Here is an 18,921-nt window from a genome sequence, read left to right as displayed (position 1 = left end):
TTTTTATAGAACAATTATATTCAATTGCTTCCATATATATATATATACCTTCTTCAACCATTCCCCAATTGATTGGCATCTACTAATTTTCCAATTCTTTGCCAAAACATAAATCAACTAAGTACTTCTTTTCTCAGAATAGAGGTAATCCTGGGGGATTGTAGCTTTTGATACTATCACTCAGAAGCCTGCAGTGTGTACTTTTGCAATATCATTGACTTTCACAAAGGGATATTTACTAAAAATGTATGAGAGAGGTTACAATAATATCCCATATACTAGGGATTCATTTTCATTTGGTACATACTCAATGTGTAGGTGATTTCAAAATTTAAAGTGTAAGTAATCAGGCACACATATCAAAAACATATTGAATTATTAGCCCTGGAAATGCTTCTCTCTGCTTAACAGAGTTTCCAACTAAATTTATTTCTATGTATGATATTAGTCACTCCTTGGCTCAGCTGGGCTAATTCCAACCCAATAACCATTTATTAAGCACCTACTATGTGCCAGGAACATAATTAATAAAAAGAGTCCCTGCCCTTAATAAGCTTATAGTCTAATTGAAGGACATAACAGACAAAAAGAAGCAAGAAAGAGAGGAGAAAAAGAGACCTCAGGGACAGGGCATTGGAGCATCTTGTTTAGTGGAGTTGAAACCAGGCAGAAAAGCAGATGTAAAGTGAAGTACAGAATAGGGTATCTCAGTAGACAGATAAATTTACTGGCATTGGAATTTGGCCAAATAAGTTATTTCTTGATTCTCTTTCCTCACTGGAATTAGCTACTGATCCAATAAGCTCTAAATCCTTTGCCAGGGAGCAAGCAAACTACAGCTCAAGAGTTAAATCTGGCTACCACCTGCTTTTGGATGGTCCTTGAACTAAGAATGGTTTTTATATTTACACAAAAAAAAAAACAGGTGGAAAGGCTGGATTTATTGTTGAGAGAATATCTGATTTTCTTTGGACCTTTCAAAATTCACAAGGTTATAATCTGGTCAATATCAAATACTCATTCACCTCAAAGAATTAAATTCATTACTTCTGTACTGCTAATCACATAAAGTGAAGAGACCAAGAAGAAGGCTTCCAGCATATTGAGTGACTTTCCTGTAGAGGATTTATGAGAAGACACAGAAAAGAGTTGCTCAAGATAAAAAGGTGTGGATGAATTACAATTTGTACTACTAGAAGCAATACCCACATCAATGAGGTTGCATATTCATAATAACTTAAAATATTAAAGCAGGTAAAGAATATAATTTAGAGAAAAACATATAAATGAGGAGGGAAAATACAGTATCTATTCAGAATCTTCAGATTTTCTTAATGTATATATATATATATATATATATATATATATATATATATACACCATCTGTCATTTGGGATTGTTTAATTCAGTTGTTTAGGGACTGGTATTTATGAGATCATTTAGCCTTGTTTCCTGAACAATGCACTAAGACCCTAATCTTGATCAAGGTTGGGGGAGTTGCAAAAACATGCCTTGGGCAAAGTGGGTATGGATAGAGGACTATCAATGAAAATCCTTCACCACTAATAGTAAAGCAATATAAAGTACAGTTACTTCTTCTACTTTGAGACTTTTCCTATTGCAGATTCGATATATCATGTATCGGCATAATAAATTAAATGAGAATTTGGAGGGTATTTTGTGGAAACCACAGACAATTTGCAAAGGCCAGCAGATGATATAGGAAAAGTTCTTCAATGCCAAAGACAATCATGGCAGGGTTCTCTCAGCTTATATGTCCTTGGAAAAGTGGATGTTCCAGAGGGTTACAATCAACTCTAATGGGTTAACAATTAATAAGAGAAGGAATATTATAATGAGAAGTGGGATCACTCCAATGAGGGGCTGAGTAAGTGAGTCTTGGACAAAAAGGCTTTCTCTACACCCAACTTCAGTTGTCTACAAATAAAAGGAAACAATATTAGTAAGTTTTGTTTTAAAATTAAGAGGGAAAATAAAATTTTAAAATTCATAAATAGGAAATGTATCTGTTCATTTAAAAAATAAATTATAGTATGAAGCCCTTTTTGTGTAAAAAATGTTACTAATGATAAAGCAATATAGTTTAAGGGAAGAGGAAATCAGCCCAGATTTCAGTATGCCAATTCTTAACCTGTGGCAGCAAACTTTGAAGTGAGATCCCCAAAATCGAGAAACCTAAAAACTTTCACCCAGCACTGGATTTTTAAGTCAGATCAGCATGGATTCCCCTTCCCTCCCCCTCCTCTCTCCCATCCCCTCCCAGTACTAAATGCCAGGCACTCTGTTAAGAATTGCTTAAAAACTTGTTATGCTCATGTGAAAAGTTAACTTTTCTAAACCTCTCTTGAGATTGGTTATTTCATGGTTTTAGACAAGAATGGGTAAAATCCCTCTACCAATGTGTCTGCTGCTGTTTCTTAAATAATACTCATTGACACTGGCCTGGGGCACTGAGAGGTTGAGGGATTTGCCCAACATTACACAGAATGTGACAAAAGCTCTGTTTGAACCCAGATTTTCCTGACTTCAAAGCTGGCTCTCTGGACACCAGAGGGCTCCTTCTTTCATAAATTTGGCTTATCTCTTAAATTACAAAATAAAGCCAGTTCATTTAATAAAAGAACTAAGACTAGGATTATATTAAAAAGTGGCAAATTTTTTAGGTGGGAAAGGGCTTTTGATATGTTGGTCCCCAGTGAAAATCTGGAAGGAAGAACTTTGTTAAAAATAATTATAAGAGATTCATTTTGTTTTAAAAATTGAATACACATATTTTCAATTCTGGAAAATTCTGCCCTCTGAGATGCATACATTTTTAAATTTTGTGTTGTCACTTCATGGGTTATCATAAAAGCTCAGACCCTCTTATGGTAAAAGCAATAAAGGACAAATTTCAGACCGACCTAGAGAGACACAAAAATGCCTTTTCTTGTCATTAATTGATTGCTATGGCAACAGGAATAAACTCTGGTACCTATTGAGAGGAAAATACTAGAGAGCCCTTCGAAGGGATTGCAGTTTTTCAGTTTTTCTCTGTATCTTCTGTTCTAACTAGAAGATCAAGGGATAGGTATCGTCAGTAATACACCTCAAGAAAAGCAATTTTCCCAGGGTCTACCTGGGACTAGAAAAAGGAGTTAGAGTAATTACCTATAAAGATTTGCTATCTTAAAAGAGCAGATCAGAATCAGGAGTTCTTCATTTGGAATGATAATAGCTTGCATTTAAATAATGCTTTAAATTTTGGAAAGCACTTTACATATATTATACACACATTTATATAATTACTCTGAGGTAAATTGCTATTATTATATCTATTTTATTGATTGGGAAACTTAGTCTTTGAAAGGTAAAGGGACTCTCCTAAGGTCACACAGATAGTATCTGAGACAGGACTGAAACTCAGGTTTTTCAACTCAATTCTATAATTTATACCACTTTGCTGCCTCAGTTTGTAAATCCAGAAATATGGGTTTCTAAGATCCTAAATAGATTGAGGCCTTCTCTTTTCAGGGTTATTAGACTTATTAGGAAGATGCTCTTTTAGCCATGGAGATCGCAGGATAAAATACCAGGAAAGGAAGAAAGACAGAATTAAGGGGACTGGACATATAACAGAAATCAAAGTAAAGAATTTTCTATAGTATAAGTGGAGACCTTATTTATGCAACTCTGTGTACAATGGCAGTGTCTAGAAACTGGGGTTCACTTTTGCTCATATAGAGGATACTGTTTTGGGGTTCATTATAGAGAAAAGTTCTTCACTACACAGCCATATTAAAGCCTGTCTGGATGGGAAAAACAGTTCATGGAGATAATGGGGAGAACACCAATTTTATAAATATATTTAAATATTTATATATATATATAAATTATAAAATTAAGGATATAGGATATATATGAAAGAGAAGTGATTGATTATAGGGAGATTTCTGTCTTTTAATAGACTTGCCCCAAAAAGAAATTTCTTATCAAAATTCAACTGTGATCGTAATCTATGTAACTCTCTGCTTTGAAAAGTAAAAAGTGATTTTGCCTAAAAGCAATAAAGTTTGACTTTGTGCAGGAGCAGATGTTTGCAGATTTTAGGTTTAAAGGTGTCTCCTCTGTAAAGTGAGTGGGTTGGATTAAATAAGAGGCAGCTTGGAACAGTGAAAAGAACTTTGATTTAAGAACATCACCAGACCTGAAGTTGGATTCTGGCTCAGCAGCTTTGCTTCCTTGTATGACCTTTGACAAGTTACATGATTTTCTCAACTAGAAAATGAAGAAATCGGACAAGAAAATCTTTAAGGCCCTTTTCAGCTCTATAATTGTGTTATTTGGTAGTGTCTCATGTGGTAGAAGATGAAGATTTGCTGAATGGCCAGTGATGCTGTCCTGTAGGATGATTCCCCATATTCTGATTTTCTCAAGATGGCACTGTTCTACTCTTCTAGACAAGCAAGAATATATTTGATCTAAAAATGGAAACTGACTCAAAAACAAGACCCACTAGACAGTATTGGTTTAACGCGTCGTTACGTGAGAGAACTTTCTTTCAGGAATAGGAACCACAGTAAAGTTCAGCTGGGACAAAATTTAGATAAGCACTGAATATCAAGATCATAGATTTAGCTCTAGAAGGCATCATTTCAGGGTTAGAAAGATTAAATGACTTTCTAAGTTTATATCCAAAAGTATGTAGAAAAATTGGGTATCTAATTTCAAATAAATACATTATTCATTCCACTGTATCTCACTGCCTTTTGAGACCCAATCTGATTTTATGTTGTTCAGTTGTGTCCAACTCATCGTGACTCCATTTGGGGTTTTCTGAAGTGGTTTGACATTTTCTTCTTCAGCTCATTTTACAGATGAGAAAACTGAAATAAAAGGGGTTAAGTGTCAAAGGCCAGACATGAATCCAGGAGTTTTCCTGACTCCAGGCCAAGTACTCTGTTCACTGTGTCACTTGCTGCTCCATCTAATTTTATAGATAAAATCATTCCTCTTTTTCCTCTGTTCATCCTCTCCTTTCACTCTTTCCTTTCCATTCCCCCATTAGAAAAGCTCCTCATAGTTGGCTGCAAGTGGCTTGACAGGCACAATCAGCTAAAATTTGGTGATGTGGGCATTAAACAAGTTCCTGATGTAAGCAAAGGTGAACCTCAATCTATATATGTTCCCCTATTGATTAATGGTTGTAGATGTAGTTGAGACTTCCCACAACTCCCTGAGAGATTCAAAATATTTTTTATTCATTGGCAGACTAACCACTTACATTTATTTTAGTTACTACTTAATCACACTTTTTTTTTTTCTTTTTCAATAGCCTGGTCCATAAATGTGGAGTAAGTTCAGTAAGGTGCATCTGGAAAAAAATGATGTAAAGTTTGTCCAAAAGTTGAGTCAGTGTTTTGAAAAATGTACTTTTTGATTGAATTACACTCTCCCTCTCTCCCTTTATCTCTTCCTCTCTGTCTCTCTCTCTCTCTGAGTCTCTGTCTCTGTTTCTCTGTATCTCTCCCCACTATTGACTAAATAACAAAACTGGACTTATTCTTCTGCAGACTGAATAGTAACTCCTGTCATCCTACTTAGGCTGAGTACACAGAATCCTGCTGCATATGCTATTTAGTGGTACTCAACCTCACAAATATTGTAACAACTTACAATAAGGGGCTTGTTAGACTGCATCCTTATTGGGATAGTCTTCTTATATGCTACAGAATGCTGCTGATTGGCTCTGTGCTCTAAGCAAACCTGAAAAAGCAGGATCTGAAAAACCAGATCTAATATATATAAATATATAACCAAATAATAATAATGATGATGACAGCTAATTTATATTGTTGTTGTTATTCATTCAGTTGTGTCCAGCTCTTTGTGACCCCAAAAACCAAATGATCTCAATGCCATCCATAGGGTTTTTTTTTTTTTTTTTTTTTGCCAGATAACAGAATATTTGTCATTTCTTTCTCTAGAAGATTTAAGGCAAACTTAGGTTAAATGACCTGCCTAGGATCACACATTTATATAATATCTGCTATGTGTCAGGCACTGTCCTGAGCCCTTTACAATTCTCTCTTTTGATCTTCATGACTCTGGGAGATCAATGCTCTTATTACTCCTGTTTTACAGATGAAGAAACTGAACCAATCTTCTTTGGTGCACTAATCAAATTTGTACTTTAATTTCTGTCTTGTAGACCGGCTGGTGGGTAAAATTTTCCTTAGGGCTTTTAAGGAACCCAGGCTGAGAAATTCCCCAATATTATTCACTGAACCAATCTTCTTTGGTACACTAATCAAATTTGTTTTCAATTTGTTTGGGTACTTTAATTTCGGTCTTGTAGACCTGCTGGTGGGTAGAATTTTCCTTAGGCTTTTAAGGAACTCAAGCTGATAAATTCCCCAATATTAGCCAATTGTTGCAAGATGTGAATGAAGATGTCTGGCTTGTTTTCGGTTGAATCCCAGGAATGAATAAGAAAGCAACAATAGATACTGCTCCCACTCTGTGTTGGAGATACTTAAATTTTACTACTAGGTAGTTTCCTTGGTCAGCTAGATAAACAAGAGGCAATCAAGTGGCTTAGTAAATAAGAGTCTGGAGACAGGAGTTCAAATACAGCCTCAAATATTTACTAGCTATGTGACCCTGGACAACTCATTTAAATGACCTTTGGTTGTCTTAATTCACTGGAGAAGGAAATGACAAATCAATTTTGGTATCTTTGCCAAGAAAACTTCATGGATAGTATGGTCCATGGGGTCGCAAAAAGTTGGACACAACTGAACAGGTTTTCTGGTTGGGCAAGGAGGATATTATTTCTGTCATAATTTTTTTTTTGAGGAATTTCTTTTTCACTAGCCCAACAAAGTCACAACCCAATGACTTCTATGATATCACCAGATTTTCGATTTGTAAAAGATCTCTGTAGATGACAATTTTTCTGAGTAGAATTTAGGAACCTAGATGTGATTGAGTCATTGGAGACAGAGTGGAACTATTGAGGTTAAGATGGGTTTCTTTGTCAAGTGCATCAGCAATGACCTCGGGACTGTTTTTATTAGGTGTTCATTTGGGCTGCTGCAGAAGAATAGTATTCAGCTTGATGAGATCTTGGTTTATAGCACAAAGAACATAGTGGGTGGCTATCTCTTAATGCTTCTGTAGCTTTCTGCTGAATCATAGAACAAAAGTACTAAAGACCTATTCTTTTATAGTGGGAGATGAAGGTCTTATAGCCAAAAGTCAACAGCTACAACTTGGGGAGATGAGGTATGTGTGGTAGGATGTTTGTACATACATGTGTATTACATGTATATGTAAATGTGGACACATATATTCATGGTATGATTTTAGTGTACTCCTAAGAATTTTATAAGGCTTTTGTGTGTATGTAGGTATATATATATACATATACAAACATGTGCTTTTATTAGCATATGGGGTTTCTGTGTGGGCCTCCATCCTCTTCTAATACAATCTGGCATTCTTCTGTTCAATTTATTGCCTAAAAAATTAAGTGATTTGCCCAGGGGCAACCAATCAATACAAGGAAGAGTTAGGATTTGAACCTATTTCATCTTTACTTGAAGACCAGCTCTCAATCCATTACACAAACTGTTCCATTGATCTATTAGTCAAGGAAAAGTCAACATCAGAGACAAGAAGGAAGTGTAAAAGTTGAGGGAGCAAATTATAGGTCAAAGTTAAGAGAAATCAATACAACTTGGACAGAAAGCAACATGGGAAGTGAAAGTTTGAGAACCATGTTAGTATTTGCTACTATCTTCCCTTCTCCCATCCCCAGTTGGGAAATTGCCTTGTAATTATTTTGTATGTTTTTTGAAGATATATCTACATTATCTCCATCAAGAGAAAGGAAAAGGTAGAGTGAGGTAGGTTCTTTATATCTCCACAGTGGGCTTAACAATAGTAGTCAATTAATTACTTGATGAACTGACATTCAAGAGTAGACTCAAAGCTTATTCATTAAGATAAAAAAGAAAATCATAAATTAACAAGTCAAGCCAATAAAAAATTATTTAGTGCCTATTATATGCTAAAGGCCCTGCTAAGGGATATAGACACAAAGAAAGGCAAAATAATAGCCTTTACTCTCAGAGAGCTCAGTCAGAAGACAACATGCAAAAAACTATATACAAACAAGATTTATAAAGGACAAAGGACAACCGGGATACAGGAATAGCCAATCACTATTAAGTAAAAATTCCTTCTATGGTGTCTTGCTTAAATAATATGTTCATCTTCCCTACAGCTCAAGGTATTAGTCAACATGCTTCACATAAAATAGAAAGGAACCTTAGAGATAATTTAGTCCAATCCCTGAATTTTATAGATGGAAAAGTGAGGCCCAGAGGGTGATATGAGTCTCCTAAGTGATGGAAGTGACAACAGAATCCAGGTCCTACAGAGTGGTAGTGATATGTCTTAGAAACCCATCTACTACTCATCCCAGAGAGATTGACTATATCCACTGACAGACCAACCCTTTATATCTGTTTTAGTTATCACTTATATCAATCTTTTTTTCTTTTTCACAAACCTGGGACATTGCATTACTTGAATATGTGTTAAGTAGGTCTCCTTAAAGTGCATCTGGGAAAAAAAGATAAGTTTGTAATTTGTAAAGTGATTTGTAAGCTCGGGAAATGGGAAACTTGGGGGTAAGGGAAATCCAAAGTTATAGAGCCTCTGACTGTCCCCAATCCATCTGCCTATCCATCAATCATGACTTCTTGAAAGCAGCTGGCTGAAACCAAGGACATGGAAAATGGACATTATCTTCTTTGGCCAACTGGAGAGCGAATCAGAATCCCAATCAGACACCAAATGGTTATTTAGTTAGGCAAAATTTTATACATATATAAAAACCAGGAAATAGACAAGTCCGGAGTTCATTCTCAGTGCCCAAGCTAATATTGAAACCATTCATACTCTCACTTTCGCTTTCTCTCATTTCTAGTCTTTAAACAAGTTTTAACTTCAAAACCCAGTGTTCTTTTCAGAAGGGTATCTTCTTCTCTGTGACCTCAGGTAAAACACTGCATATTTTTGTGCTTCCTTGAATATACAATGAGGAAGTTGGAATGGACTATCCCTAAGGTCCCCTTCCTCTCCAAATTCTAGCTAGCTGATTTCCCTTTACATATTCTGTGATCTAATGACACTGGTTATTCCTTGAACATGATACTCCATTTCCCAATTCAAAGAATTTTCACTGGCTGTTATACGTGCCTAGAATGCTATCCCTTCTTATTTCTGCCCTCCTCAGCTAACATTGTCACCTTTAGGTACTTGCAAGGTTTTTCCTAGCTTTTCTTAAAGTTTCTGCAATTTTTCTAAATTATCTCTAATTTACCCTGTGTATATTTTGTTTATATAAAGTTTTTCTTTCCCGTTAGACTCTGAGTTCCTGTTTCTTGTCTTTCTCTGTATGATCATAGTAGGTACATAGTAGTACTTGACTTGACTTAAAACATGTCTCTGAATGAGATGGCGTGGATCATAAATTCAGGCCTAAAAGAAATCATTATTTTACTGAAATGGAGGCCGAGAAACGTGAAATGTTCGCTGAAGTTGTAAGCATCAAAGCCTAAGCAATGGCATTAATACTTTCCTTTTTACCAAACCACCTTCTTTATAATGCATAAAAGTCCCAATGGGCTAGGAGTACTATGCCATCCTGGAAACATAATCTGGAAGGTATAAATGTACAAACTGACTAATGGCAACAGGGGACGCTTTTTCTTTGCAATATGAACATTTATTTATTGTTTGTTATGGTTTTAAACAGGTGAAATACTACAAAAGGGATGAAATACTCATAATGTGATATTTATAAGCTAACTGAATGACATTAAAGGACGGAATGAGTGTTCATGCCTTTTATTTTTCTGAAATTCTACCTACTTTTCTTTTTTTCATGTAGAGATGAGCAACACACTTGGTAGAATTTGCTGTTTAAGTGTGTAGAATGATTTCTCCTTTATGGCCATCTATATCCCTGCCATAAAAAAAGTGATGAAAACCAATGCCCTGGGAACTAGGTACAATGCTTATACTTCCAGACAGGATGTTAAGTAAAGCATTTTGAAGAAGATAAAACATACTGCATTTTCTTATAAAATGAGATGAAAAAATAGATTTAAATGTAATTTTCAAGTGCAATGTTTTTTCTTATATTTTAAAGCTCTGATCTTTTTCAATATACTCTACTTAAAATTTTAAAAATAAACCTTTTTTTGGTACCTCTAATTTCCTGTTTCAATCCTGGAAACATTTAAAGACAATTTTACTATAACTCTTCTGTGCAAATAGAAAACATAAATATTATTAAAGTTCATGTTATAAAAAGGTTGTTTCAAGATTTTCACTGTTGTGGCAAACAGCTGCAGTCCCTTTAACTTTCTCCTGGAAGCAGTCTGAGGTCTCTCTTTTAAAACCTTTTAAGTCCTGATCCAGCTGGGAGCCAACAGACAAAAATGTGCCGCCCAGCATGTCAGTTTGTAAACTACTCTGAGAAAGCCGAAAGGCTCTTCCAAACCCATTAAATAATGGTGTGGATGAAATCCAGTTTAGTAAACTGAAGTCTGGCAGATCTAGAATAGAAGACAGAGGGGATACTTCTCTGGTGGAGGATTCCCCCTCAGAATCACCAGATGGTCCCTCTTGGATAGCACCTTCTGGTCTCTGGGGCACTGGAGAGTGTCCCCTTAAGCTGTCCATCATAGTGTCATTCAAGGACTGGACATTCACATTTGCTGTCCTGTGCTCACTCTTTGACTCTGTTACAGAAGCTGGTTGAAGTCCAGACTGAGATGCTAGTGGAAAGTGGTCTTGAGGAGGGGGTCCAGAGTTATGACTGCCCTTCAAAGCTGAGCTTTGTAATTCTTGCCCTCCTGCAGGATGTGGCTGAGAAATGGTGTCTTTGGGAACGTTAAATTTCTTTGGAGCCCACCTGGCCAACTGGCGACCCAGCTGAAGCTGGGTTGGGAAGAGCGTCCCTTGGAATGTTCTATACAGAAATCTAGAGATGATGCAGAATAAAAGATAAATAAAAAACAACTGGTTACTAGGGGTAGATATTGCATGATGAAAATTATATCAAGAGAACAAAAGGAGCTATATTTGGAGGAAGCATGATAAACAATACCTACCGGGGCAGTAAGGCAACAACAGATGATATGATAGTAGTCAAGTAAAACATGGGATCACCCATTAACTTTTGCATAGTCCAGTAAGGGTTAGATGGAGGAAAACACGTTGAACAAGAGGCATTGTACACCAAAGCCACAATGAAAAATAAAAGGATACTAAAGCCACATGCTGTCCAGTGGAGCCAAGTCTGGGAGAAAAAAAGAGAAATAAAAGACCTTTTTCATTTTTTTCTTCTTCAATGATTCAATGATCTTCCTCTTGAGGTGGGCAGTATCCTTGGTGTCAGTGTGGGACGCAAGAAGGGAAGAAGGAAAAAGAGGGAAAAGGTTGGGTATAAATGTACAAAAATTTTAATTGAAGCCTAAAAATATGTGTGTGCAGAGTGGGCAAAAGGCCCCTTATGGTGCTATAGATGATGTACAGAATCACTAAAACTTCATTTTTTCCTATTTCTGGAAAGTGAAGATTAGTTAGTATGTTCATGTTGTGTTCACATGTACTGTATTTCTAAATAGCAGCAGTATAAAATTTGGGAAAACAAACATTTATTCTTTAAAACAAAATAAAACAAAACAAAACAAAATCCTGAGTTTTGTGGCTCTTACCCAAGTTTTGGTTTCAATGCCCAAATGCAGTATGATGGTGAAGAGAGCTATTGTCATGATGACAGTTCCCCAAGAAAATATATCAACATCAGAGTCATGATAGGCCTGCAAAACAAACAAAAAAAGATTCTGCGTGTTTGTGGGGCACTGGGTAAAGCCAATTGACATAAATTGAAGAAAAAAAACTAACTTCAAGAAAGTGGTCAAATTCTTCTGTGTTCAGAGAACAGAAGAGTGTTTAACTTCAAAATTTAAAAAACTTAATTAAAATCTAAAAAGAAAGAAAAAAAAGAAAAAAGCCAACTTACGAAGTAAGGGATGAAAAAGCAAACCAGGCTTTGATAGGCGGCATCAATCATGTTCATCCAAAACATATAGGGCTGATATTCCTGTGAGGGAAAAGAAAAAAAGAAAAGAAAAGAAAAAGGGGGACTGAGTTGAACATTGTCTAAAGAGACTTCCTCTTACTAACCAATACATATCTATATCCATATATCTTAAAAGATATAAAGATATACAATATGTGTGTATACATGTATATATAAATATGTAACATGAAAGATAAACTGTAAAGAAGATGGAAAGAAGGGATATATAACAAGATGAATTAAAAAGGAATGACAAGGTCTCTAAGAATAAAGGTATGAGTGATAAAACTCAGAATAAGCTGAGGTTAGGAAATTAGAGATATCAAAGGAACATTCATATAAAAATGGACATGCTAAAAGACAAAAATGGTAGGGAGTTAAAAGTAGAAAATAAGAAGAGGTGGTATGAATATACAGAAGAACTATACAAGAAAGATTTTAATATCACCAATAACCTCTATGGTGTGTTTACTAATAAAGAGCCACACATCCTGGAGAATGAAGCCAATTGAACCTTAGCAAGCTAGTGGAGTTAATAGAATTCTAGGTAAGCTATTTAAAACCCTAAAATATGATGCTGTTAAAGTGTTATATTCAATATTATTGTTCTGTGAGAAATGACCAGCAAGATGAATACAGAGAGGACTGGCGAGACTTACATGAACTGATGCTGAGTGAAATGAGCAGGACCAGGAGATCATTATATACCTCAACAACGATACTGTATGAGGATATATTCTGATGGAAATCAGAATCTCTTCGATAAAGAGATCTAATTCAGTTTCAATTGATCAAGGATGAACAGAAACTGCTACACCCAAAGAAAGAACTCAGGGAAATGAATATAAACTGCTCGCATTTTTGTTTTTCTTCCCAGGTTATTTATACCTTCTGAATCCAATTCTCCCTGTGCAACAAGAGAACTGTTCAGTTCTGCACACGTATATTGTATCTAGGATATACTGTAACCTATTTAACATGTAAACGACTGCTTGCCATCTGGTGGAGGGGGTGGCGGGAGGGAGGGGAAAAATCGGAACAGAAGTGAGGGCAAGGGATAATGTTGTAAAAAATTGCCCTGGCATGGGTTCTGTAAATAAAAAGTTACTTTAAAAAAAGAGTGTTATAGTCAATATGCCAACCAATTTGAAAAATTCAACAGTGGTCACTAGATTGGAAAAGATCGGTTTACATATATATCCAAAAGAAGGGCAATGAATGTTCAAATTACTAAACAATTGTGCTCATTTTACATACGAACAAGGTTATGCTTAAGATTTTTCCAACTTAGACTTTGGTAATATGTGAACTGAGAATTACCAGAAGAACATGTTGCTTTCAAAGAGGCAGAAGAATCAGAGACCAAATTGCCAACCCTTTCTGAATTATGAAAAAAGCAAAGAAGTTCTTGAAAAACATCACCTTCTGCTTCATTGACAATACTAAAGCTTTTGACTATGTGGTTTACAACAAAAGGTGGCAAATTCTCAAAGAGATGGGAGGGAGTACTAGCTTATCTTACTTGCTTCCTAAGAAATCTGTATGCAGGTGAAGAAGCAACAGAACTGACCAAACACTGGAAAAGGAATATGACAAGATGTATATTGTCATCTTAATTGTTTAACTTATATGTAGAATATATCATGTGAAATTCCAGGTAGGTGAATCCAAAGTCAGAATTAAGGTTGCTGGCAGAAATATGAACAACCTCAGATATGCAAACAATAGTACTCGGATGGCAGAAAGTAAAAAATAATTAAGAAGCCTCTGGCTTGAAGCTTAACATCAAAAAACAAACAAATGTTGGCAATTGGTTCCCTCACTTCTTGGAAAATGGAGAAGAAATGGAAGCAATGTCAGATTTTATATTGTTGGGTTCAAAGAACACTGAAGATGGCAATTGCAGCCATGAAATTAAAAGCTGATTGCTCTTTGGAAGGAAAGTTATAGCAAATCTGTACAGTTTACTAAAAAGCACGTATCACTTTGCTGACAAAGGAATGTATCATCAAAGCTATGGTTTTTCCCAGTAGTAATGTCTGGATGTGGGTTGGACTATAAAGAAAATTAAGTGTCTCTGCTTACAGTAGTAGAATAGCAAGAAGGACAAATCAATCAATACTTAAAGAAATTAATTCAGACTATTCACTAGACGACCAAATACTGAAGCTCAGATTCTTTGATCATATAATGAGAAGATAGGACTCCTTGGAAAAGACCCTGCTGTTGGGAAAGATTGAAAGCAAAAGGAAAAGGGGATGGCAGAGGATGAGATGGATAGTGCGGAAGCAACATGAGCTTGGACATATTTTGGAAGACAGTGAAAGATAGAAGGGCTTGGCATGTTATGATTAATGGGGTCATGAAGAGACAATATGTTTGAATAACTGAACAAGTTACCTTGTATTCTCATTATCAATTACTCTTTTTTTCTGTCCACCCAATTAGCCTTCTAATGTGAAATACGCTAAATCTGGATGCCCTATTTTAGGAAGAACACTAAAGAGATGAAGAATGTTTGAAAGAGAGTAAAAATAAAAGGATGGAGGTTGCTTAGGTCATAAAAAGATATGTGAAGGAACTGGGGATGTTTAAGTTTGAGACAGGGAGACTTGGGATGGAAATTGAAAGTTGTGTTCAAGTGTTTAAAGGGCTGCTATTTAAAGGGATGAAATTTTCTTTGTCTCATTCCAGAGATCAGTAGTAAGAGAAATTGGTAAATTGGAGTCACAATTTGCCACAGCTCTGATAGCAGTAAAAATTTCCTAACATTAGTTAAAAGTGGAATGGAATGCCTCAAAAGGTAGAGGATTTCCTCTTCACTGGAGGTCTTGAAGGAAAAGCTGGATTACTACTTAACAGATAGGTTGTGGGGGGCAAATCTTTGTAGGACTCTTTCAAATTTGAGATTTTCAGATTCTATAATGCATGCACAAATCTTGTCATGTCATTTCCCTCCTCCTAAGATTTCTATACCTTCATATTGCCAAAAGAATATAAAAATTTGGGGGGGTTGGTTTTCAAAATACTCCACAATCTTATTTTATTCAACTTTTTCAACATTATTTCTTAATACTCTTCTTTTTCTACCCAAAGGTGCAACCATACTGGATCATTCACTTTTCTCCCATTGTGTCCCAACCATTCCTGTTTCTGTAAATTTTGACCACCTGACCACCAATAGTGAAATGGAATTTCCTGCTATCTCTGGCTGTTGATGTTATTCTCTTCTTTTGAAAGGGAACTGTTATTCTCAGTTCTTCCATGAACTCTTCCCTGATTTCCACATTTTTAAAGAGATTCCTCCCTCATTAACTCTTGCTCCTTTATTTAATTTCTCCTGTGTACTTTATTTTAGCTTATGTTTTATTATGTGTGTACATGTCTCATCCTTCCCACCCAAGATTACAAACTTCCTAAAAGTAGGGACTGTAATTTTCCCTATTGATATATCTAGGACCCAAGGTAGTCCTTACTAAGTCAGTCTTTGTTGAATTAATTCAGTAGCTGTCAGTTAAATAAATTAAAAATTAGGTTTAAAGCAAACATAAATAAATACAATGTACAGAATTATCAGAGAATCTGGTGGCCATTAGCAGGTACATGGAATGACAGGTATATGTATATGTATATATAACCAGAGTTATTAATGGTCATAGTGGATATAGGGAAGATTCAGAACTTTTATAGAATCATATTAGAGTATAGGCCTGAGACTACTCAGTGTAAATAGCTCCTAAGATGGATTCATATGACTTGCATTCCTATTGAAATTAGGCACAAAGAAAAATGTTTTATAATTTCTAGTTCAGTCTACTTCTTTACTGCAGCTTAACAATTCTTAGGTGGATTTGTAACACTATAGATACTTGTCCCATGTTAATCCCTAATGCTAATTTCCAATAGGAAGTGTGTTTTCTAACCAAACTTTTCCTAGCTAAAAGTCAATGATTTTACTTGGCTTCCATTCAAATACAACAAGAGAAGAATTAACTTTTCTATTGGCAAGCTCACATTATTTGAGATACAGCACAGCTCTATTCACAGCCTCTCCTCTTAGATAGAGAGACCAGCATCTAAAGTTGGTTATTCTCAAATGTGAGTTAGAGAATATATCTGTTATTCTCAAATGTGAGTTAGAGAATATATCTGTAAGTACAATGATATATTCTAGTGAGCATTCAATCAGTGTTCATTGCTTATGTCTGACCAGAGGATAATTCCTCAGCATGGGCTGAACTGAAGGCTCATCTGCTTGTTCTCACCATTATCAATTATGTGTGTACGTTTATGTGCATATATTTATATACATATATGTGTATCTAAAAATACCCATGGGTATGTGAATTATATGTTTCTATATACATATACACACAACATTTATATATTATTTTTTAAATATATGGCTATATATACAGCAAAACTATTTTCTTTTTGTCCATATGCACACTGGGATATATTAGCACTGGGAAGATAAACTCTGCAAAGGGAATAATGTGTTTCACTGAATCAACATGCATGCTCTTTGCACTATTATTATTTCTAAAAAAGCTGCTGAATTCCAAGAGGGGTGTGAAAGGCAGCACATTACCTGGACAAGAATGCTTTATTAAAATCTTCTCTTTCTCCTTCTTCTTCCTCCCCCCAACCCTATACTGAGATGGATCTGTAATCACATTGATGCAGCCATTCTTTCTACCAGTACAGACCTTTCTATCTTGATGTCCCACAGGTATCTCAAGCTTACCATGTTTAAAACAGAACTGATCTTTCCCCACAAACCCATCCTTCTTCTAAATGCTTCTATTTTCTTACAAAGGAATCACCATTCTTCCAGTCTCCCAGGTTAGTAATCTCAGCATTATCTTTACCTCCTCACAGTCCCTCACTCCACATACTCAATAAGTTGATGAATCTTGCTGTTTCTCCCTCTACAATAGCACTCACATAGTTACTAACTTATCTTAGCCTCTTTCCCCTATATCATTTTAACACCCTCTTAACTGTTTCACTCCAGCCTATCTTCCACACACTTCTGCCAAAGTCTTTTTTCTTAAATGCAGGTCTGACATAGCTTCCTCACTCCATAAAGACCAATGGCTTCCTACTGCCTTTAGGATGAAATATAAACTGATTGTGAAGTTTTAAAAGCTTCTTAAAACCTGGTCCTCACCTCTCTTTCCAGCCACATTGAACAGGTCATCAGATAATTTGATAGTCCTGTACATTGTTCTTTTATTTATACTTTTGGGCTTAGACCTAATTGCTTATTGATTTAACTGCAGTAATTCAACAGAGATTGCCCCTTCTAGTTTGCAAACCAGCACATTACTCCTGCCTCCATCTTTGCATTAGCTACCCCTCTCATCTGGTATGCAATCTCTACTCACCTCTGCTTCATGGAGTCCTTCTCTTTCTTCAAAGCACAATTCAAGTATTACTTTCTACATAAAGTATTTTCAGATTCCCCCAACTAAGGTCTATTGAACTACTCTGTATTTATTTATATTTATTGTTTATGTATTTTTATGCATCTTTGTCTAGGGAAATTGTGTAGGGAACTGTTTATGTACCTAGCAGAGTTCCTGGCATTTAGTACATACTTAATAAATCCTTAATTAGTTGATTGATTGATGGTTTTTATTCCTGTCTTTCCATAAATACTCTCCTCTTCCCCAACTAACTTCTATTGAATTACTCTGTATTTATTTATATTTATTCTCTATGTACTTTTATGCATCTTTGTCTAGGGAAATTGTGTAGGGAATTGTTTCTTTATGTGCCTAGCACAGATCCTGGCATTTAGTACATACTTAATAAATCCTTAATTGGTTGACTGATAGATGGTTCTTATTCCTCTCTTTCCATAAATACTCTATAAGGGTTCCACTGAATATTGTAAAGATTTTCCATCTATTAATGAATATTGCAAGGATACCAAACATAGCATAGAGCCTGTCCATTCTTGCTGATTGAGCCACCTCATTTTTTGGTTATATACTTCTAATAGCTTTATGTCACTTTGCATATATCTTATGTTTTATGATCTTCTGAAGCCTATTTAGACCCATCATTATTTTCTGGGTGACTCTTTGAATCACTTGCAAATTTAAATCTGAGATCATACTTTTTCATAATTTAAAGTTGCATATAGAACAGCAGTAGGGAAATATTGTTATTAAAGCATGGGTATTTGTGGTAGCAAATCACCCCTAAAAAATGTTTACTGCCTTTCTTTGCATAATACATGTTTCTAAAAACATTACTTGCAGAAGTTCAAATATTTATGGTAGTACGAAAGAAAATACGCTGTGCAAATACAGAGCCACTTATACTCCAAATGTTCTCACAGACCATTCTGTGGCAGTGCCTCTGAATTCATTCTGGTATCATCAGCCACTGTCAAACATACTATACCCCAGCTCCAACACTGTGATGTCACTGGTCATCTTCCTCAAAATAAATAAAACAATAAATAAAACATGGGTGTATACAAAGTTGTGTAATAGGTATCTGAGTTTTAGCAAACTCTTAGTAATGACAGCATTTGCTAAAGCCCTTTTAATTGGTCTATGGATATGGGCATTCAAAATTCCAAGTGACTCTGAAAAGTTAACAATCTGGTAAAACCTGGAGTCTGTTCCCAGTAAGAAAAGATGAATGCCAAAACTGTAATGCACTGAGAGTTCAAGGGTAAAGAGACACAGGATACTACATACATGGACATCGGTGTGCAAAAATGGAAATTTATCAAT

The 18,921-nt window shown here is 35.6% G+C and overlaps 1 protein-coding gene across 1 annotated transcript in view; it reads right to left on the bottom strand.

Moving 5' to 3' along the window:
* Window positions 1-8,868: 8,868 nt before the first annotated feature.
* The window catches only part of ATP10A (ATPase phospholipid transporting 10A (putative)), a 270,817-nt gene continuing 260,764 nt past the window's right edge, over window positions 8,869-18,921 (bottom strand). The window contains exons 18-21 of the mRNA XM_051984651.1: window positions 12,107-12,187; window positions 11,799-11,903; window positions 11,193-11,380; window positions 8,869-11,062 (exon numbers count right to left, since the gene is read on the bottom strand). Coding sequence (XP_051840611.1) covers window positions 10,381-11,062; window positions 11,193-11,380; window positions 11,799-11,903; window positions 12,107-12,187 — 1,056 coding nt within the window. The 3' untranslated portion in view covers window positions 8,869-10,380. The remainder of the gene's footprint in view (window positions 11,063-11,192; window positions 11,381-11,798; window positions 11,904-12,106; window positions 12,188-18,921) is intronic.

Source organism: Antechinus flavipes, chromosome 3, assembly GCF_016432865.1.
Source record: "Antechinus flavipes isolate AdamAnt ecotype Samford, QLD, Australia chromosome 3, AdamAnt_v2, whole genome shotgun sequence".
NCBI lineage: Eukaryota > Metazoa > Chordata > Mammalia > Dasyuromorphia > Dasyuridae > Antechinus > Antechinus flavipes.
This window is presented reverse-complemented; position numbering and strand designations above follow the sequence as displayed.